Source organism: Pipistrellus kuhlii, unplaced genomic scaffold (assembly GCF_014108245.1).
Source record: "Pipistrellus kuhlii isolate mPipKuh1 unplaced genomic scaffold, mPipKuh1.p scaffold_m20_p_27, whole genome shotgun sequence".
Lineage (NCBI taxonomy): Eukaryota > Metazoa > Chordata > Mammalia > Chiroptera > Vespertilionidae > Pipistrellus > Pipistrellus kuhlii.
The window spans coordinates 3,594,801-3,612,951 of record NW_023425526.1 but is presented as its reverse complement, the minus strand read 5'-3'; the positions used below and the strand labels follow the sequence as shown (position 1 = coordinate 3,612,951).

At 58.3% G+C, this 18,151-nt stretch overlaps 1 protein-coding gene across 1 annotated transcript in view; it reads right to left on the bottom strand.

The window, feature by feature from the left end:
* Positions 1-1,485: 1,485 nt before the first annotated feature.
* Positions 1,486-18,151, bottom strand: part of TGFBRAP1 (transforming growth factor beta receptor associated protein 1) — a 51,131-nt gene continuing 34,465 nt past the window's right edge. Inside the window, exons 6-12 of the mRNA XM_036454014.2 lie at positions 15,857-16,198; positions 13,547-13,604; positions 10,380-10,523; positions 8,056-8,199; positions 7,222-7,369; positions 4,616-5,043; positions 1,486-3,872 (exon numbers count right to left, since the gene is read on the bottom strand). Of these exons, the coding sequence (XP_036309907.1) occupies positions 3,696-3,872; positions 4,616-5,043; positions 7,222-7,369; positions 8,056-8,199; positions 10,380-10,523; positions 13,547-13,604; positions 15,857-16,198 (1,441 nt within the window). The 3' untranslated portion in view covers positions 1,486-3,695. The remainder of the gene's footprint in view (positions 3,873-4,615; positions 5,044-7,221; positions 7,370-8,055; positions 8,200-10,379; positions 10,524-13,546; positions 13,605-15,856; positions 16,199-18,151) is intronic.

Sequence of the window (18,151 nt, the reverse complement as noted above, 5' to 3'; positions counted from 1 at the left end):
AAATCAATAAAATATATTTTTTTAAAAAAGAAAAGAAAATGCCAAGACAAGGAAACAGATCACAAACTAAAGAAATGGAGGACAAAAAGCAACTGGATATAGAGTTCAAAACCACGCTTATAAGGTTTTTCAAGAATTTCCTAGAAAAGGCCGATAAAATAAACGAGACCTATGAGGATATGAAAAAGGATCAACTAGAAATAAAGAATACATTGTCTGAAATAAAACATATACAGAGTCCTAAAAACAGAATGGAAGATTGCAAAAATCAAGTCAAAGATTTGGAACATAAAGAGCCAGAAGACACTCGTCCGCAGAAGCAAGAAGGCAAGAGAATCCAGAAAATTGAAGATGATGTAAGATACCTCTGGGACAACTACAAGCGAACCAACATCAGAATTATGGGGGTCCCAGAAGAAGAGAGAGGGCAAGATACTGAAAGAATACTGGAAGAAATAGTGACAGAAAACTTCCCCCACCTGGGGAAAGAAATAGACTTATAAGTCCAGGAAGTGCACAGAACCCCAAACAAAAGGAATCCAAAGAGGACCACACCAAGATACATCATAATTAAAATTCCAAGAGCAAAAGACAAAGAGAGAATATTAAAAGCAGCAAGAGAAAAGCAGGTAGTTACCTATAAAGGAGCACCTATACGATTGTCAGCTGATTACTCAACAGAAACCATCCAGGCCAGATGGGAATGGCAAGAAATATTCAAAATGAAGAACAACAAGAACCTACAACCAAGATTACTCTACCCAGCAAAGCTATCATTCAGAATTGAAGGTCAGATAAAGAGCTTCACAAACAAGAAAAAGTTAAAGGAGTTCATCAACACCAAACCAGGATTACATGAAATGTTGAAGGGTATTCTTTAAGAAGAGGAATAAGAAGAAAAAGGTAAAGGTAAAAAATTAGGAACAACAAAAAGACATCAAATACATACCTACCAACAAGTTAATCTAAAAATCAAGTGAATAAAAAATCTGAAGAACAAAATAGACTGGTGAATACAATAGAATTAGGGATACAGAAAGGAAGTGGACTAACAATTCTCAGGGGGAGGGGGGGTCTGAGGGGTGCAGGAAGAAATTGTACAAAAATCTTACACCTATGAAGACAGTGGTGTAAGGGCATGGGTTAGGGTTGGGAATTAGGTGGAGGGGAGCTATTGGGGGTGGGGGGGAGGAACACCTGTTATAATTTGAACAATAAAGATTTATTATAATATATATATATATATATATATATATTTAAAAAATATAAATAATAAAAATAATTATTGTATAAACAAAACAAAACAAACAAACAAACAAAAAAACCACGGATGGCCATGGAAACCTGCCAGTGCCGGGAGGAACCCGGTCATGAGCTCTGGAACTCCGCAGGCATCACTGGGCGAGTGGACACCCTCCATTTATCAAGTGAATTTTATTAAAAAAAAAAAAAAAAAAAAAAAAAGCAAAAACTACAGAAAGGACAAAGAATTAAAAGAATTTTAATAAAATCAAGTTTACATTTGTACATCTTGTGTATTTGGGACCCAACCAGGGGCAAAGGATAGAGTTTCACGGACATCGGTTTCCATAGGAGAGCAAGCAAAAAGCAAGGGCTACCCCGGCTGTGTGACAGGCTTCGCTCCACAGCGATCGAGGCCCTCCCCACAGCGGACCTGGGCAGAGCCAGGCCCGCCCACAGCCTCACTCCCCGTTAGTGCTCGATGGGCAGCAGCAGATCCACAGGCCATCAAACGAGACAGTCTTGCCCACAGAACATAAGTGACAGCTGGTTCGGTGCCTGCTGTTCTAACTAAAATGGTCACACAGAGCCTGGAGGGGAAGGCTGAGCGGTGCTTCGGACTGCTCTCTCCCACAGCACACTCACGAGCAGCAGGCCTGTGGGACGAACACGTATTTCTTTTCAAAATGTGATTTGAGAAAAGAGCCTTGTGGGAGTTGGAGGAAGATTAGAGAAGGGTTTTGAACACAGGAGACAATTCTGCAGTGTCAGAGAGTCCTGCCTGTCTTCAAGGGTTTGGGAGAGCTGGAAAACTGTTTGACTGCAACTCCCATTATTCTAAAGGAAAACAAACATTTCAAAGTATAGACCAATGTTCAGAGAAAAAAGAGACTGACCAGGGGCCCCAAGTTAGAAATGAGCAATCACAAGACTTTTTCAAGGTTGTACCCATTCTGAGTAGAGAACAGTGCTTTGCAAAGTGCATATTGCATGGACTAGTCGCCCGTTCTTCGAGGAGCAGATCGGAGCACACAGTTGGGCGGTGATATGCACAGTAACATGGTGATCTGCACACCACCCGCAGGTTACGCCGGCCAGGCTGTGTCCCCCCAGCAGCAGCACGGGGCTGCGCGCAGGCAGAATGCCTTCCTTCTCTGCTGGGCTCACGGAGACCTAGTTAGGAAAGCAGGCGTGGCCGCCGTTGCCTTCTCGGCCCAGTCGGAACCACAAAGGAAAAGGAAGGCTGACGATTCGCAGTGCAGAAGGTCTTTAAAGACCGGAGTGGGCTCTTCACCCCCCTCCGTAAGGCTCAGGCGTGGGAGGGCGTGCTCCAGGGCGCTCCCCTCAGACGCTGATGCTTGCTTGCAAGCCTGGCATCGGGGTACAGTGTCTTCATTTTCCATCCCTAACAGACTCAGCCACCAAAACGAAGCCATCCGAGGGCAGAGCGGAACCACAGACCCATCGCAGTCTGGGACCACGGGCCCTGGTTTCCCTGTGGCCAGGAACCCAGGGCGGCATGTGTGGTGCTGGAGGGGAGGCGGCGGCCGGCCTCCCTCGCTGGCATCACCTCGGGAAAGGCGACCACCTCACGTGTGAGCAGCAGCGCCAGCCCCGCCCCCCGGCTGCGTGCGGGAGCGGCCTCGCCCGGGAACACAGCGGGTTGTGCTCATTGTTTCCCTTTTAATTTCCCCAGTGTTCACAGGAGGTACATGTCAATGAGAAACATCCCTACCAAATATGACAGATGATTTTCTAAATAAGAGGAATATTACAAAGATAATATAACTTCAAATAAAATGCTTAGTCAAGCACACTGACCGTGGAGTTTGAGACCAGCAGGCGCGTGGGCCCTGCAGTGAGGGGCACACGCATGGGCCCTGTCCCCACGGCTCCCTGTCTCGGCCGCCGTCCCCCGGGCAGGCAGCCTCTCCCTCGGCCTTCATCAGTCTCGTCGTGGTGTTCACTTGCCAGAAGCCAGGAGCACACTGTTCACCCGAAGGGACGCTCTCAGGGTGGGGGCCGGATGGGAAACAGGAGGGAACGGACACCCCTCCCAGGCCAGCCAACGCCAAGGCGGGCGGAGCCCCGGGGTCACGGGAAGCAGCCGCGGTGCCGTGGATGGAGCACGCACCACCCGGGGGAAAGTCCGCACAGGACTCTGCCCCGGCACTCGCCGGGCTGAGCAGTCACCCGCGTGCCACCCTGAGGAGACGCCCGGGCCAGCGTGCGCCCGAGGCGGGCGTGGGCGCCGGCCCCGGATGCGGGCGGGCTCTCCGCTCGGGCTTCCTGGGCACTCGTGCCGCTGGTCAGCAGGAAGCGTCCTCGTCTCACACGGACCGAGTCTGCCGGCCCCGAGGTGTCCCTGCCTGGCTGGCCCGGCGCCGCCGCTCTCTGCTCCTTGCATCGGTGTGAGGAGAGCTCGGGGTCCCCCTGGCGCCCAGGTGGTCCCTTCAAGTCCGAGCGCCGGGGCGGGGGGCGCTGGGGTTCGAGTGTCTGCTGGCGGCACAGTGGGTGTGGACGAGGTCGCCGGTCGGGTATCTGACAAACACGGGCTCGCAGAAGGGACGGCGGCACACCTGGCACAGCTGTCTGTCCGAGAGCCGGAACGAGCTCCGCTTCACCCTCACCTGCGAGACAGAGACGGGGGGTCACGGCGGCTGTGCGGCCTCAGACCCCTCCCCCGGGACCCGTCACCGAGGAGCAACTTCCGAGACAAAACAGCACACTGAAAATAAACCAACTCGGCCTCAGCGCCCGGAGGAGCACGGGGCCCGGAACCGCTCTCACTTCACAGACGTCACCGAGCTCGTCTGGCGAAGCGTTTCCACCGGGCGGCCCTCGGGCGCTCCGTGAGCTGGGGCGCCCCCGCGAGCCTGCTCCCCGCGGCCGAAGGCCGCACCACCCTCACCCCGGCCTCTCACCGACACACAGGCCGAGGAGGCGAGACAAGGCCCCTGGTCAAAGCCGCGGGGCTGCTTAGCGGCACAATCCTGACGGCCTGGGACACGTCTTCTTTCCTTCAGGGACTAAGGAGCCGTGCTGTGACTCCATCGCCGGTTAAGAGCCACAGTTCCCTGTTGTGGGGACTGAGCAGCAGCCTGGTGAGTTCTCCTTGGTCACACCAGTCATCCCACATTTATTCAACGCCCTCCGGACGCCTGGCTTCGCTCTAGGATAAGGCGACCAGACGTCCGGATTTTTAACAATTTGTCCCGTGTCCTGTGGCGTTTTAAAAAAGTCCCGATCTTTTTCCAAAACGGCCCGCCCCTGCCACACACAGCCCCTCCGAGTGTAACACACAGACTGCCGCTGCAGAGAAAACACCGACAGTGTCGTTCCCCGGGCAAACGCACGCACACCGAGAACCCACCTGGTCGTGCTGATAGATCAGGTTCTCGGCCGTGGCCAGGCCGAGCGCCACCTGCGCGGTCCTCCTGGCGTGGGTGCTGTCCCGCAGGGCGCCCGTCAGGAACGGGCCGAGCAGCTGCACCGACCAGGAGCCCGGCAGCAGCTGCAGCACCTGGGCGGCGTCGAACTCGGCGGCGTGGCGGTTCAGGAGGTCCACGGCGGCCACGGCCAGCTCCGCGGGGCCGGGGCCCAGGTACAGGGCCAGCAGCGTGTGGAAGAGCCGCCGCCGGAAGGCCGGCTCCCGGCCCGCGGCGCGCCAGGCGCAGTAGTCCTCGGCCGCGGAGAAGTCCCGCAGCTCCAGCGCCAGCGTGCGCAGCGCCTGCTCGTGCTCCTCCAGCTTCCCGTGCAGGATGGCCCTCTCCATGGGCAGGTCCGCGCCCCGCACCCGCTCTGTGGGCAGAACCACCGTCACACGGCGCCGGGCCCCTCCGCCCGTCCGGACCACGCGGGGAGCGTCCGTGCCCCTCCGCCCGTCCGGACCACGCGGGGAGCGTCCGTGCCCCTCCGCCCGCCCGGACCACGCGGGGAGCGTCCGTGCCCCTCCGCCCGTCCGGACCACGCGGGGAGCGTCCGTGCCCCTCCGCCCGCCCGGACCACGCGGGGAGCGTCCGTGCCCCTCCGCCCGTCCGGACCACGCGGGGAGCGTCCGTGCCCCTCCGCCCGCCCGGACCACGCGGGGAGCGTCCGTGCCCCTCCGCCCGCCCGGACCACGCGGGGAGCGTCCGTGCCCCTCCGCCCGCCCGGACCACGCGGGGAGCGTCCGTGCCCCTCCGCCCGCCCGGACCACGCGGGGAGCGTCCGTGCCCCTCCGCCCGCCCGGACCACGCGGGGAGCGTCCGTGCCCCTCCGCCCGCCCGGACCACGCGGGGAGCGTCCGTGCCCCTCCGCCCGCCCGGACCACGCGGGGAGCGTCCGTGCCCCTCCGCCCGCCCGGACCACGCGGGGAGCGTCCGTGCCCCTCCGCCCGCCCGGACCACGCGGGGAGCGTCCGTGCCCCTCCGCCCGCCCGGACCACGCGGGGAGCGTCCGTGCCCCTCCGCCCGCCCGGACCACGCGGGGAGCGTCCGTGCCCCTCCGCCCGCCCGGACCACGCGGGGAGCGTCCGTGCCCACACTGCGCACCCGTGGCCCTCACGCTAACGCCACGGCTGCCTCTCTCTAAGGACAGGCAGGTCGCAGAGCACAGCTTTGGCTCAGAGTTTAGAGAACGAAGGAAAGACAGGACCCTGGTCTCAGAGGCCCGGGACCTGCGTGCCAGCCCGGGGCCAACAGCCTTCATGCTCGACTCTTGCCCCCCTGGGTGGGCTTGGCAGGAACTACTACACCACGTGCCCCAGTGACCCCGGAGTCACCTGGCTCACAGGGGGCGGTCGGTCATCTGAGTGGCAGTGCTGTTCCAGGCTTTGGGACACCCACTTCTTGCCGGCTCCCAGGCTTGCCTCTGGTGGCTCCCGGCCCATCCACCCAAGGCCTGGCCTGCTGCTCCCTGGGCCCTCACCTGACCTTCGGTTACGAGGACAGGAATCCAGCCACACCACTCTCTATCCTCCCTGCATGTCTGACACTACGCATGCTCCAAAAAGGCGGCTGGATAAAAACACTCATCAACAAACGATGAGTGGCGTGAAGCTTTTATGAAGGGATCGGTACGGCATAAAGTAGGACATAAGGCAGGGGCAGTAGAAATGCTGAACAAGCACGACGGCACGGGCACGGACCAATCATAATGGCCGGTGGCTGTGGGCGACCGACCGGCCCAACACCAAGTGCGGGCTGGGGCTAGCGCTGGCCTCCACGCGGAACCCTGAGCCCATGCCTGCTGGGACGCCTGCTCTGAGCTTCACACTCCTCTGCTATCGAGGTCAGGAAACAAGCGTCACACTGCGTGCTGAGCGTGGTGACCTATGTCTGGGATACACACAGTCAGGCCTAGTGTCTGCAGATTCTCTGTGCCTCCTCACCAGCACGTATTTGTAACTCCAAAAGCAATGCTTCTGAGGCACCTGTGGCCTGGCCCAGCGCAGCCAATCAGGTGGGCCAGTGACAGGTGGAGCTCGGCCCTCCCCGGGCACAGGCTGTGCTGGTCACGGTCCCCTCAGGCCCCAGGGGAGCACTGCTGTGCCTCCTGGTGGTGTCAGCATCGAAGCGGCCCGAGCACAGTGCTGGACGCGTCTGCGCGGGAGCACAGGGCGGCCGGGGCCTCCCAGAAGCCTCGGGAGGCTGACTCGGAGCTCGGCTGCCGTGAGACAGCGTTCACAGGCCAGCTGTTACACAAGGGCCTTTAAGCAGAGAGGCTCACATGGAGCGGCCGAGGGAGAGCTAGGGACCAGATGCGCAGGGAGCTGGCCCGGCTCTCCCGAGCGCAGCGGGTCCTCACTGATTGTCTGTGAGACTACAGAGCATGGCCTGTGACGGTGAGCCCAGGCCGCAGGGAAGGGCCGCTGCCCGCTGGGCGGGAGGGCTGGCTTTGTGCCTTAAAGGCTGGAGGAAGCCCCACGGGACCACAGGAGCGAAGCCGCCGCCCCCGCCCCCGCCCCGCGGTCCTCATGGAGACCAGAGCTCTCCTCACCCATCAGGAAGTGCACTCGGTACAGGTCGGACTTCTGCAGCAGGCGGCGCAGCTTCGCCTGCGTCTCCGTCACCTCGCCGGCGCCGGGCGTCCGCTGCAGCACCGCGTCCAGGTAGAGCAGGGCCAGGCGCGTGTGGTACTCTTCCCTCTGCAGGACACGGCCAGCAGACGCGTGTTCGCGAGGGGGAGACGGGTGCCCGGCCGCAGCGCCGAGGGGGTCTGGCGGATTCGCAAGGACAGCCCACAGCACATTGGCTGGGCAAGAGCCTCTCAGAAACCACAACACAGAGAAGGTGAACTTAAAACCTACGGGGCCCTAGCCGGTTTGACTTGGTGGATAGAGCCTTGGCATGCAGACTGAAAGGTCCCAGGTTCGATTCCAGTCGGGGGCACATGCCCGGGTTGCAAGCTCAATCCCCATGGGGGGCGTGCAGGAGGCAGCCGATCAATGGTTCTCTCTCATCACTGATGTTTCTATCTCTCTCTCCCTTTCTGAAGTCAATAAAAACATAAGTAAATATAAAACTTACATATAAAAGGGCTACTTCTCATTTTGAGAAGGGCCACAGGATGTCAATATTCTCCAGAGAGGTGCAGCTTCTCCCATTTCCTTAAAGAAAGTTAACAGGAAGCACTAGAGAAAAGCACGAGCTGGTGGACATGCGATGAGGGCAAGAAGCCACTTATTCCTCCCGTCTCTCTCACAACCGCAGCTCCCCGCAGCCCACCAGCGGCACAGACAGCGTTCCACGAGGGCCATCGCCCGTCGTAGCGCTGAACCCGTTGCTTGGAGCGGGTGCCGCCCCTGCACACCTGGGCTCCTGGCGGGCTCACCTGCAGGTTCCTGTCCACCACCAGGTGCTCCAGGTAGCGGACGAGGGCGCTGGGGTATTTCTTAAGGCGGCTGAGCACGTGGTCTGGACTGAAGCTGTCCTGCTGCTCCTCCAAAGGCCTCTTGGTGAAAAGCTGGACTCCGACCTGAGGGGAGAGCGCGCCTGAGGGCCGGCTCTGCACAGGCCCCGCTCCCCGTGTCCCCGCCGTCCATGCTCGGCGGGAGCCACAGGCCGGGGGCCGTGTGCAGGGAGGGAGCTGGCAGACGGAGCCGAGGCTGCGGGCCCTGCCCCCCTCACAGCCTGGCGATTCCCTTTAAAGGGACAGAGTTTGAGAACGAAGCATTGATTGGAAACAGCCCACAGAGCGAAACCTTGTAAGGTTAAGATCATCCCCAAGCCAGGATGCTCACGGGCTGACCAGGAAGGGGACAGATCTGAAGGGCTGCCCGCCCAGCGCCCGCTCTCCTGACGCTGACACCGCCTGTGGCGGCCTCGTTTCCAGCTGCCACGGCCCGTGTCCGGGGCCCAGGGCTCAATGCCGTGCTCCGAGGACGTGCTGAGGGGCACGCAGGACGCAAACCCGCCTGCACCCGCCTGGGCACTGTGTGCACGCGAACACCACAAACCCATCAGCGGGACAGCGCAGCTGGCTCTGCCAACTCTAGTGCTCGGGGACGTTCAGAGCTCTCGGAGCCCGGCTCCCACCCTTAGGCGCCCGCTGGGGGCCGTCTCCTTGTTTAAAAGAGGTGCCACGTGTCGGGGACCGGTGCAGGGTCAGGGGCAGAGCACCCAGAGCCCGAGCGCCAGGACCGCCTCTCAGCTGCGGAGAGTCCCCGCTGCAACGGCCTGGGCTGTGAGCGGGCGTGAGCACGTGGTCCTGTGTGCCAGTGGCAGCGTGCAGATGGCATAAAACGTACACAGGGCCGACCCTCCAGCTGGGACAGCACAGGGAGCACATGGCCGACCCTCCAGCTGGGACAGCACAGGGAGCACATGGCCGACCCTCCAGCTGGGACAGCACAGGGAGCACATGGCCGACCCTCCAGCTGGGACAGCACAGGGAGGACATGGCCGACCCTCCAGCTGGGACAGCACAGGGAGCACATGGCCGACCCTCCAGCTGGGACAGCACAGGGAGGACATGGCCGACCCTCCAACTAGGACAGCACAGGGAGCACATGGCCGACCCTCCAGCTGGGACAGCACAGGGAGGACATGGCCGACCCTCCAACTAGGACAGCACAGGGAGCACATGGCTGACCCTCCAGCTGGGACAGCACAGGGAGCACATGGCTGACCCTCCAGCTGGGACAGCACAGGGAGCACATGGCCGACCCTCCAGCTGGGACAGCACAGGGAGCACATGGCTGACCCTCCAGCTGGGACAGCACAGAGAGTACATGGCCGACCCTCCAGCTGGGACAGCACAGGGAGCACATGGCCGACCCTCCAGCTGGGACAGCACAGGGAGCACATGGCCGACCCTCCAGCTGGGACAGCACAGGGAGCACATGGCCGACCCTCCAGCTGGGACAGCACAGGGAGGACATGGCTGACCCTCCAGCTGGGACAGCACAGGGAGCACAGGGCCGACCCTCCAGCTGGGACAGCACAGGGAGCACATGGCCGACCCTCCAGCTGGGACAGCACAGGGAGCACATGGCCGACTCCCACTGCAGAGGGCAGAAGTCCGCACGGGCGGCCAAGGCCCTGCGTCGGAAAGCTATGCTGTGTCCCCAGAGGAGCGTGGCCACGCAGACATTCTCAACGCAAGAACGAACTGCCATTGTTTTCCGGGCGTCGTTGGGTCTGTCCTCGGGGTTCCGCCTACCCCGAGCACGCTGTTCCCTCCGGGGCCAACAGGCGCTCTCACTGACATCCTCCTCGGCCTCCCAGATGGGCCAGGCCTGCTCACGCTGCCCTCCTTCCTCCAGACCCACGAGCCCCATCATGGCTGGGAGCAGACAGGGCAGCATCAGCCCGGCGTGGCCCAGGCCGGCTACCTGGCCTGCAGAGCAGCCATCGGATCCACAGACCACAGACCACACGGCCGCCAGCCTCAGGCAGGTGGGGTTTTCCAGAAGATGCCAAGAAGGGGACTGGCGATGCTGCCGCGGCTCTAAGGTGGCCCGCCCGGACAGGGTGCTGAACGGCGCGTCTCCAAAGCTCTGAGAGCCGGGACGCCAGGGGCTCAGGGCGTATGAAGGGGGAGCCAGGGAAGGGACACAGCTCAGCGCGTGGCTGGCCTACCCACCCACATCAAGGCGTTGTCTGCTTCTACCGCCCCCGCCCCACCCACCCCCGATGAGTCTCCGAAGCACAAACCTCCTCACTTTTCTGCAGGGCCCAGTCGGCGTGCTGCCACACCAGCGCGGGGTCCGGGCTGTGGGTGAGGAAGTCCACCACGTGGTCGTACAGGTCTGCGCGCGTGGGGTCGTCCAGCTCCCCGTTCACGATGCTCACCCACAGCTGCAGGGGCAACGAGAGGAGAAACAGGCTGACGTGCCGGCTGGAACCGGCTGAGAAGGCACACCCTCACTCACTCCGCCTTTCAATACTTAACAGCAGACAGACACGTTTAAAGTGCTTAAGTCAATTTAACTTTTTCTCAGAGAAATAAAGACGTGTAGAAGACATGGCGCAGGAAACCAGGAAAACCTGTCCTTTCCCCTCTTTAGCGACGTCGTGACACAGGTCACAGGCCCGTGGGGGAGAGGGGGTGTGCAGCATGTTTGTGCACAAAGCAACGCGGGGCTGACAGCTCAGCAGGGAAGCCACCACGCCGCTGGCAGGCCGCTCCACCTTCTCCACCGGAACCCCTCACTTAGTCCTTTTCCTCCTGCGGCGACACTGTCCTTCCAGACGCCCGCCTCTATCCCCTCACGTCCGACAGCCTTTGCACAAGCCTCGGCACAGACGAGGAAGGAAGGGTCTCTGCCGTTTCTTATAGAACTTCCTGCCGTAAAGGGAAGCTTATCTTCAAACTCAGTTGGAGCAGCAGAGGGCAGTGGGGAGGATGCTCGCCCGCTACTGCGCTGCCCGAGGGGCCAACATATTCCATGGCACCAGTTTCTTCAACACTGAATGCCCTAAACCAGTGGTCGGCAAACTGCAGCTTGTGAGCCACATGCGGCTCTTTGGCCCCTTGAGTGTGGCTCTTCCACAAAATACCACATGTGGAAGCACATCTACAGTTGGTTTTTGGCTCTCAAGAGCAATTTCAATTGTTGTGCTGTTGATATTTGGCTCTGTTGACTGAGTTTGCTGACCACTTCCCTAAACCAAATAATCTGATCACACACACTAAATGCGTCATTTTAAAAACATGGTGGATGTCTGTCATATAGTGAGATTTTTTTCATATTATTTCAATTTTGTAAATCTCTATATACTCTTGCTGATATTATTATTACAGGTATATCAAGCTATAATCCTTATGTAACTATGTAATGTAAAGATAAAAATTTATCTTTGACACTCAAATCTGCTCTCAGCATTGGGTGCCGCCGACAGGACTCCTTTCCCCTCTCAGCAGTTCTGCCACAGCAGTCTAAGCAAATGCCGTGTGCTTTGCCAGAGCCGCGGCGCTGCCTCCGGCTTGCTGGGGAGAGCTGGTGGCCATGGCTCTCACACGCACAGAGAAGGCCCATGAGGAGGGGGGCACAAAGCACCCCATGGGACTGCCGACTGCCGCCTCCGTGGGAAATGGTGTGGCGTTTCCTCAACAATTAAAGATGGGCTCCTATTGGACCCGGGACCCCACTCTGGGCCTATAGCCCAAGAAATCAGAAACGCCAATCAGAAAGGACATAGGCATCCCAATGTTCACAGCTGAGCAATTTACAGCAGCTAAGATTTGGAAACAGCCCACGTGCCCATCAGCAGATGCATGGATTAGAAAACCGTGTACATCTACACAATGAATACTACACTGCTGTAAAAAGGAAGAAATTCCTATCATTTGCAACAGCATGGATGGAGCTGGAGAGCATTATGCTAAGCAAAATAAGCCAGTCGGAAAAAGATACATAACACATGATCTCACTCATTTGTGGAATATAATAAACAACATAAACTGATGAACAAAAATAGATCCAGAGACATAGAAGCTTTTAACAGCCATCAAACCTCAGAGGGAAGGCAGCGGAGGGGGAGGTAAGAAATCAACCAAAGGACTTGTATCCGTGCACATAAGCAAACCAATGGACACAGATAATAGGGGGAAAGGCCGGGGCTGGGGGGTGGGAGTGGGCAGGGGCAGGCAGGAGAGGTCAATGGGGGAAAAGAGGCCATATGTAATACTTTCAACACTAATTTTTTAAAAAGTATATGGATTGTTTAACCACTATGAGGTACACCTGAAACTAATACAAAACAATATTAAATGTAAACTATAATTTTAAAAAAAGACTTTCCATAAAAATCACAGCAGCCCCAGTGGCTGGCAGCTACCACAGGAACAGTCTCCAGGAGCGTGAGAGCGTCAGTCAGTCAGACGCTGCGGAAGCAGGACTAACACTGGGGTCACGTGATTCAGGCTCCGCATCCTGCCAGGGCCCCTGCAGCTCTGGTTCCACCCCAGCTCTCCTGCTGGCCAGTGGTCTGAACCTGCCTTGACCACCTTCAGTTCTGTGTGTTTTTAAATAATTTTGTGATTTCAGAGAGGAAGGAAGAGGAACAGAGAGATAGAAACATCAATGATGAGAAAGAATCATTGATGGGGTGCCTCCTGCACACCCCACTCTGAGGATGGAGCCGGCAACCGGGGTCTGTGTGCCAACTGGGAAGCCAAACATGACCTCCCGTCCATGGGTCAGCGCCTTAACCCTGCCGGCAACCAGCTTTAGCTTTGTCCAGATGACACAGGGACATAGTTTACCCAGCTCTCTGGTGATCGTGACGTCATTAACAGTTATTAATATCATAAATTCACTAACATTAGCAGGGAATGATAAAGCAAACTGTTATTCCCAGTGTTAATTTTCCAACAAGGCAGGGAAGGCAAGAGTCTGAAACCTCAATAAGAAATCATGTTTTTATTCCTTAAGATTTCAAAAAACTCAGCCTTCATAATGTTCTTTAAAGAGATGTAAAGAGCCAAAACCAGTTTGGCTCAGTGGATAGAGCGTTGGTCTGTGAACTGAAAGGTCCCAGGTTCGATTCCGGTGAAGGATGTACATTGGTTGCGGGCGCATCCCCAGTGGGACACAGCTGGTCGATGTTCCTCTCTCATTGATGTTTCTAGCTCTCTATCCCTCTCCCTTCCTCTCTGTAAAAAATCAATAAAATATATTTAAAGAGATGTAAAGTCAGAGGGAAAATTTTTGGCCAACATTCTCAAGACATTCGCTTTCTAAAAGCAGTAGTCATCTTGTTGTTTTAAAAAGCTTATAGATCAGGGGAAAGTGGTCTCTTTCAACTTATGAGGCTTTAAGCACACGAAGGCAAAGGGTACTGATTTCTCAGTAATGCCAACATGCTTTTGAACTAACCTGAACTGCAGCCGCATCCTGGTTATTATGGTGGTAGAGCAGTCCCAGTGCAAAATACCTGCAAGGAAACAGTGCGGTGAGTGCCCTCCCGCCTTCTGTGGTGGCACCCACACAGCGACACCCACCCTGCATTCTACTCCACTCCGAGTTCAGCAACAAGATCCTCGTTTCTGCTTATTTACTTATAGAGGCTCAGTGCACGAATATCCCTCAGCCTGGCCTGCACCCTCTCCAACCTGGGACCCCTTGGGGGACATTGCTCTCACAATCTGGGACCACTGGTTCCTAACCACTCACCTGCCTGCCTGCCTAATTGCCCCTAACCACTTCTGCCTGCCAGCCTAATCGCCCCCTAACTGCTCCCCTGTTGGCCCAATCACCCCCAACTGCCCTCCCCTGCCAGCCCTATTGCCCTCTACTGCCCTCACCTGCTGGTCTGATTGCCCCCAACTGCCCTGCCCTACAGGCCTGGTCACTCCCAGCTACCCTCCCCTGCAGCCCTGGTTGCCCACAACTGCCCTCCCTTGCAGGCCAGGTCGCACCCAACTGCACTCCCCTGCAGGTCCGGTTGCTCCCAACTACCCTCCCCTGCTGACCTGGTGGCCCCCAACTGCCCTTCCTTGCTGGCCTGATGGCCCCCAATGGCCCTCCCCGCATGGCCTGGTTGCCCCCATCTGCCCTCCCCTGCCAGCCATCTTGTGATGGCCATCTTGTGATGACGTCACAGCAGCCATCTTGTGACGATGTTGCGTGACGCCTCCTAGGCTTTTATTATATAGGTTGGTGTTAAATGCATGCCCAACACCCTGGCTGGTGGCAAATAGAGTGTCCTCCTGGGCACCAAAAGTCAGCAGGCCCAACTCCTGGTCGGGGCACATAACCAGGTTGTGGGTTCCATCCCTGGTTGGGGCATGTACAGGAGGCAACCAGACCGTTTCTCTCTGACATCAATCTATCTGTCTCTCTCTCTAAGTATATTAGCTGGTTGAGGATTAAAATAAAAAATTTGTGCCCTATCAATTTCCAAAAAAAAATCACATTCAAGTTAAGCTGATAAATATGACTTTACTATGGAAAATGACATTTGAAATTTCTTTACAATTTGCTGCAAATATTACTATAATTTCATATCTCTTCAGTTAGCCATTTTAACCTAATGTTAAAGGACTGTTTGGAAGGTTTGCTACCTGAACTATTATTACAAGAAGGAGTAAGGAGTTTGAACAGCAGTAAAGACCAACAGGGTCCAGGCATCACAAAGCACAGAACGTCAGGGCAGGTCCTGGGGGAGGACCAGAGTTTAAGGACATGAGTTTCTATTTAGGCTTTATTACTTATGGCCTGTGTGACCTTGAGCAAGTAGAAAGGATGAGCGATGACATTGGCATTGCCTGAGGAGTGAGCCACGGCCACCCTCACGAGCTCTGCAAGTGTGTCCTGCTCCGGTCCCTCCTCCCCAGCAGGGTCTGGAGCAAGGGACACAGAGGTGTCGGATTCCTCCACAAAGAGCAAACTCCCAGGACACCACTGCCTGCTGGGCCCCTTCCTTCTCTTTTCCTCACGCTGACTCTCCGGACCTGTCATCCCATTGCTACCATGAGGTGTCCGTGTATTTTCTGTCCTAAACCAAATGACTCCGCTCCACAGCGCGTTCAGGAATCGGAGGGGCAGCTGGAGGAGCCAGCGCCACGTGGAGACCAGCCACCGGACGCTGGTCTTGGTCTCAGCACTGGACGCACCACAGGCCCGGGAGATTTCACCAGGGCGGTGTCATTTCAAATACATAACAACCACCACAGCCAGAGCACCTGATTGCTGAGTGGAGCATGGGGGTCACCCAACACTTGTAAAGATTGGACCACGTGACACTGGCAGCAGGAGGAAGCTACCACAGCCTTTGGTCCATGTCCTCGGATTTGCTGCCCTCGAGTGAGGGAGGGTGGCCTTCTACCAACGCGTACGCATAACCAAGACAGTTTTAAGCCAGAACCTCTTAACCACGAGACCAAGAAGCCCCTTTTATCTGTTCATCCAGATGTCTGTCTGTCTATTCAGACTGGTCATCAGGGGCTAACGAACACCATTAACTGTGCCAACACAGACTGGTGTCTCCCACAGCGAATCCTGCCTGGAACATGGGGTGACCTAAGACCACTTCCCTCCCTACAGGCCGGCCAGCTCCCGCGGAAGGTGCCCCGAGGGGCGCTGGCTGTCTCTGGGACTTCAGGGCAGCCCCTCGAAGGGCCTCGTCAGCTCGAACCCCCGGGCTCAGCAGCTCAGCAGCAGCCTCCACGGCGGAAGGCCACTCACCGCTTGTGCTTCTCCAGCCAGGCCGCGCTGTCGGCCAGCAGGCAGGCGTTCTCGCCGTCCAGCAGGCCCAGCAGGCCGGCGTGGCCGGCCTCCGCGTACAGCTTGAGCAGCGCCGTGTCCACGTCCTCCCGGTAGCTGCGCACGGCCTCCGTGCCGCGCACTTCGTCCAGGTAGCTCATGAGGAAGCGCTTGCACCGGGCCGCCTTCTCCTGGTCGCCCTGCGCCAGCTGGTTCAGGTCTGCGTACTCGTGGAGAGGAGGGTGAGACCGCGCGAAGGAAGAGGAGGTGGGCAACAGGAAGGGGCACAGAGAGATCAGCTCCCGGACGTCAAGCTGGCCGCTTCTGCAATTACAGTGTCAAACTAAATGAAGCAAAAAGAGAGAGAGAGTGCACTAGGCACACACACAGCACTGGAGGGAGGGCGTGCACTCTGGCACAGGGCGGAGAGCGGCCAGCCCCTGGAGACCGCCTTCGCCTGCGTGTGCGGCACCGCACCCCGAGCCGAGTGCCGCCCGACTCCCACAGAGGGAGGGGCGGAGGGAGGGCGCACAGCGCGTGCTGCAGTGACACTCGGACACAGCTGACCCACGTGGGCTGTGGGCTCCCCAGGCCCAGGCAGAGAGACACAAAGGCAACCCCCACAGCACCGGGCGGGTCCTCACTGCTCCCTCCAGGATGCTGACCGTCCTAAAGGCTCTGCGAGACCCCAGCCTACAGCCTCCTCGGCAGGCTCCTGGGACCAGGGACACAGCGCCCGCGGCCCTCGCTGTGACTCCTGAAGACTCAAACGGCCAGCAGTCCTAACCTGGCAAGGCCCAGGACGCCCTCCATGGCCACCGCATCGCCGCTCCCTCTCCCCTCGCCTCCCTCCGCCCCAGTCCTGCCACGGAGCTAAAGCAGCAATGCCCAGCCTGGCCCGGGAGGGGCGAGGTGCCTGCCAGCCAACCTCCAGCAGCACAGGGCGGAGGACCGAGGACCAGCCCGGCAGTGAGAGAAGAGCTGTGAGTTTGTTAGCCCGTCTGCGGGGGCACAGGAAGGGGAGGCGGACTCGTGCTGGTCCCAGGAGGGTCCTCCTCCAGCCTCCCTCCTCCGGGCTCGCTGACAAAGCCAGCAGCAGTCCCCGTAACGGTGAGGGGCACAGGGCTGACGTGGACAGCACAGGAGCCTGCACCAGCCACGGACAGGCCTGCATTCATTCTCCCAGAATCAGCCACTTTTCTAGGGACGCCCACGACCGTTCACACGGGTGTTCAATGAGCCGGTGACAGGCCCTGCAGGACAGAGCGGGCGTGACCCCTCTCCGACCCCAAGCTAGTGGCTGTCCCGGCGCAGGTGACCACAGCGAGAACTCCCGCAGGCAGAGGTCAGAGGGCACCGGGCTCTCAGGGAACCCCTTCTTCACCCAGAGCCTGTTCTCTGCAGCTGGTCTGGTGACAAATCCCGTCAGGGTGCGCGGCCACGGCTAGTGCTGGCGGCAGGCCCTGCGGCTGCACAGACCCAGCCCGAGGCGGCCCCGCCGCAGGCTCTGCTCTGGCCCCGCACTCTGAAAGCTGCTCACAGGCACCGCGCTAGTGGGTATTCAGATGACGGAACAGGTTTCACTTGATCTTCTGCAAAGCATGCTGGGCACACAGTGTGAGTGGGAAGGGCAGCAGAACGGGTGAGACAGAGCAGGTGAGGGGCGAGGGTGGAGGGTGGAGAGCGGGTGAGTGGGGGAGAGGGGATGGGGGAGAGTGGGTGAGGGGCGAGGGTGGAGGGTGGAGAGCGGGTGAGGGGCGAGGATGGAGAGTGGGTGAGGGGCGAGGGTGGGGGGTGGAGGGCGGGTGAGGGGCGATGGTGGAGGGTGGAGGGCGGGTGAGGGGCGAGGGTGGAGGGTGGAGGGCGGAGGGCGAGACGGCCCAGGTACAGACAGGGTTACTCATGGAGCCGGGAACCTCCAGGGAGAAACACAACTTCCTGAGCGAGCAAATTATGAGGGGCCATTTACAGTCTTTAGAAAATCGTTTTCCTAAGTCCTTCCAAAACTACCTGCTCTTGTGCTAAACTCATAGCTTCTTGTGAAATCTCTGGGGAAAAGGAAAAGTGAACAACAGTGTTTTCCTAAAAACCCTCCACGCTTTCAAACCCACTCCAAACTCCCCTCTCCTGCCCTGAGCGTGTGCATCAGCCCACCCTCTAAGGCCGGGACCGTTAAAGGCTGAGAGGCAGGAGGGCCCGCCCTGAAGCACCAGGGAGCCAGGCGGCCCCTCCCGGCACAGCATCGAGGGGACTGAGCCCCGAGCCCAGAGGGACCCT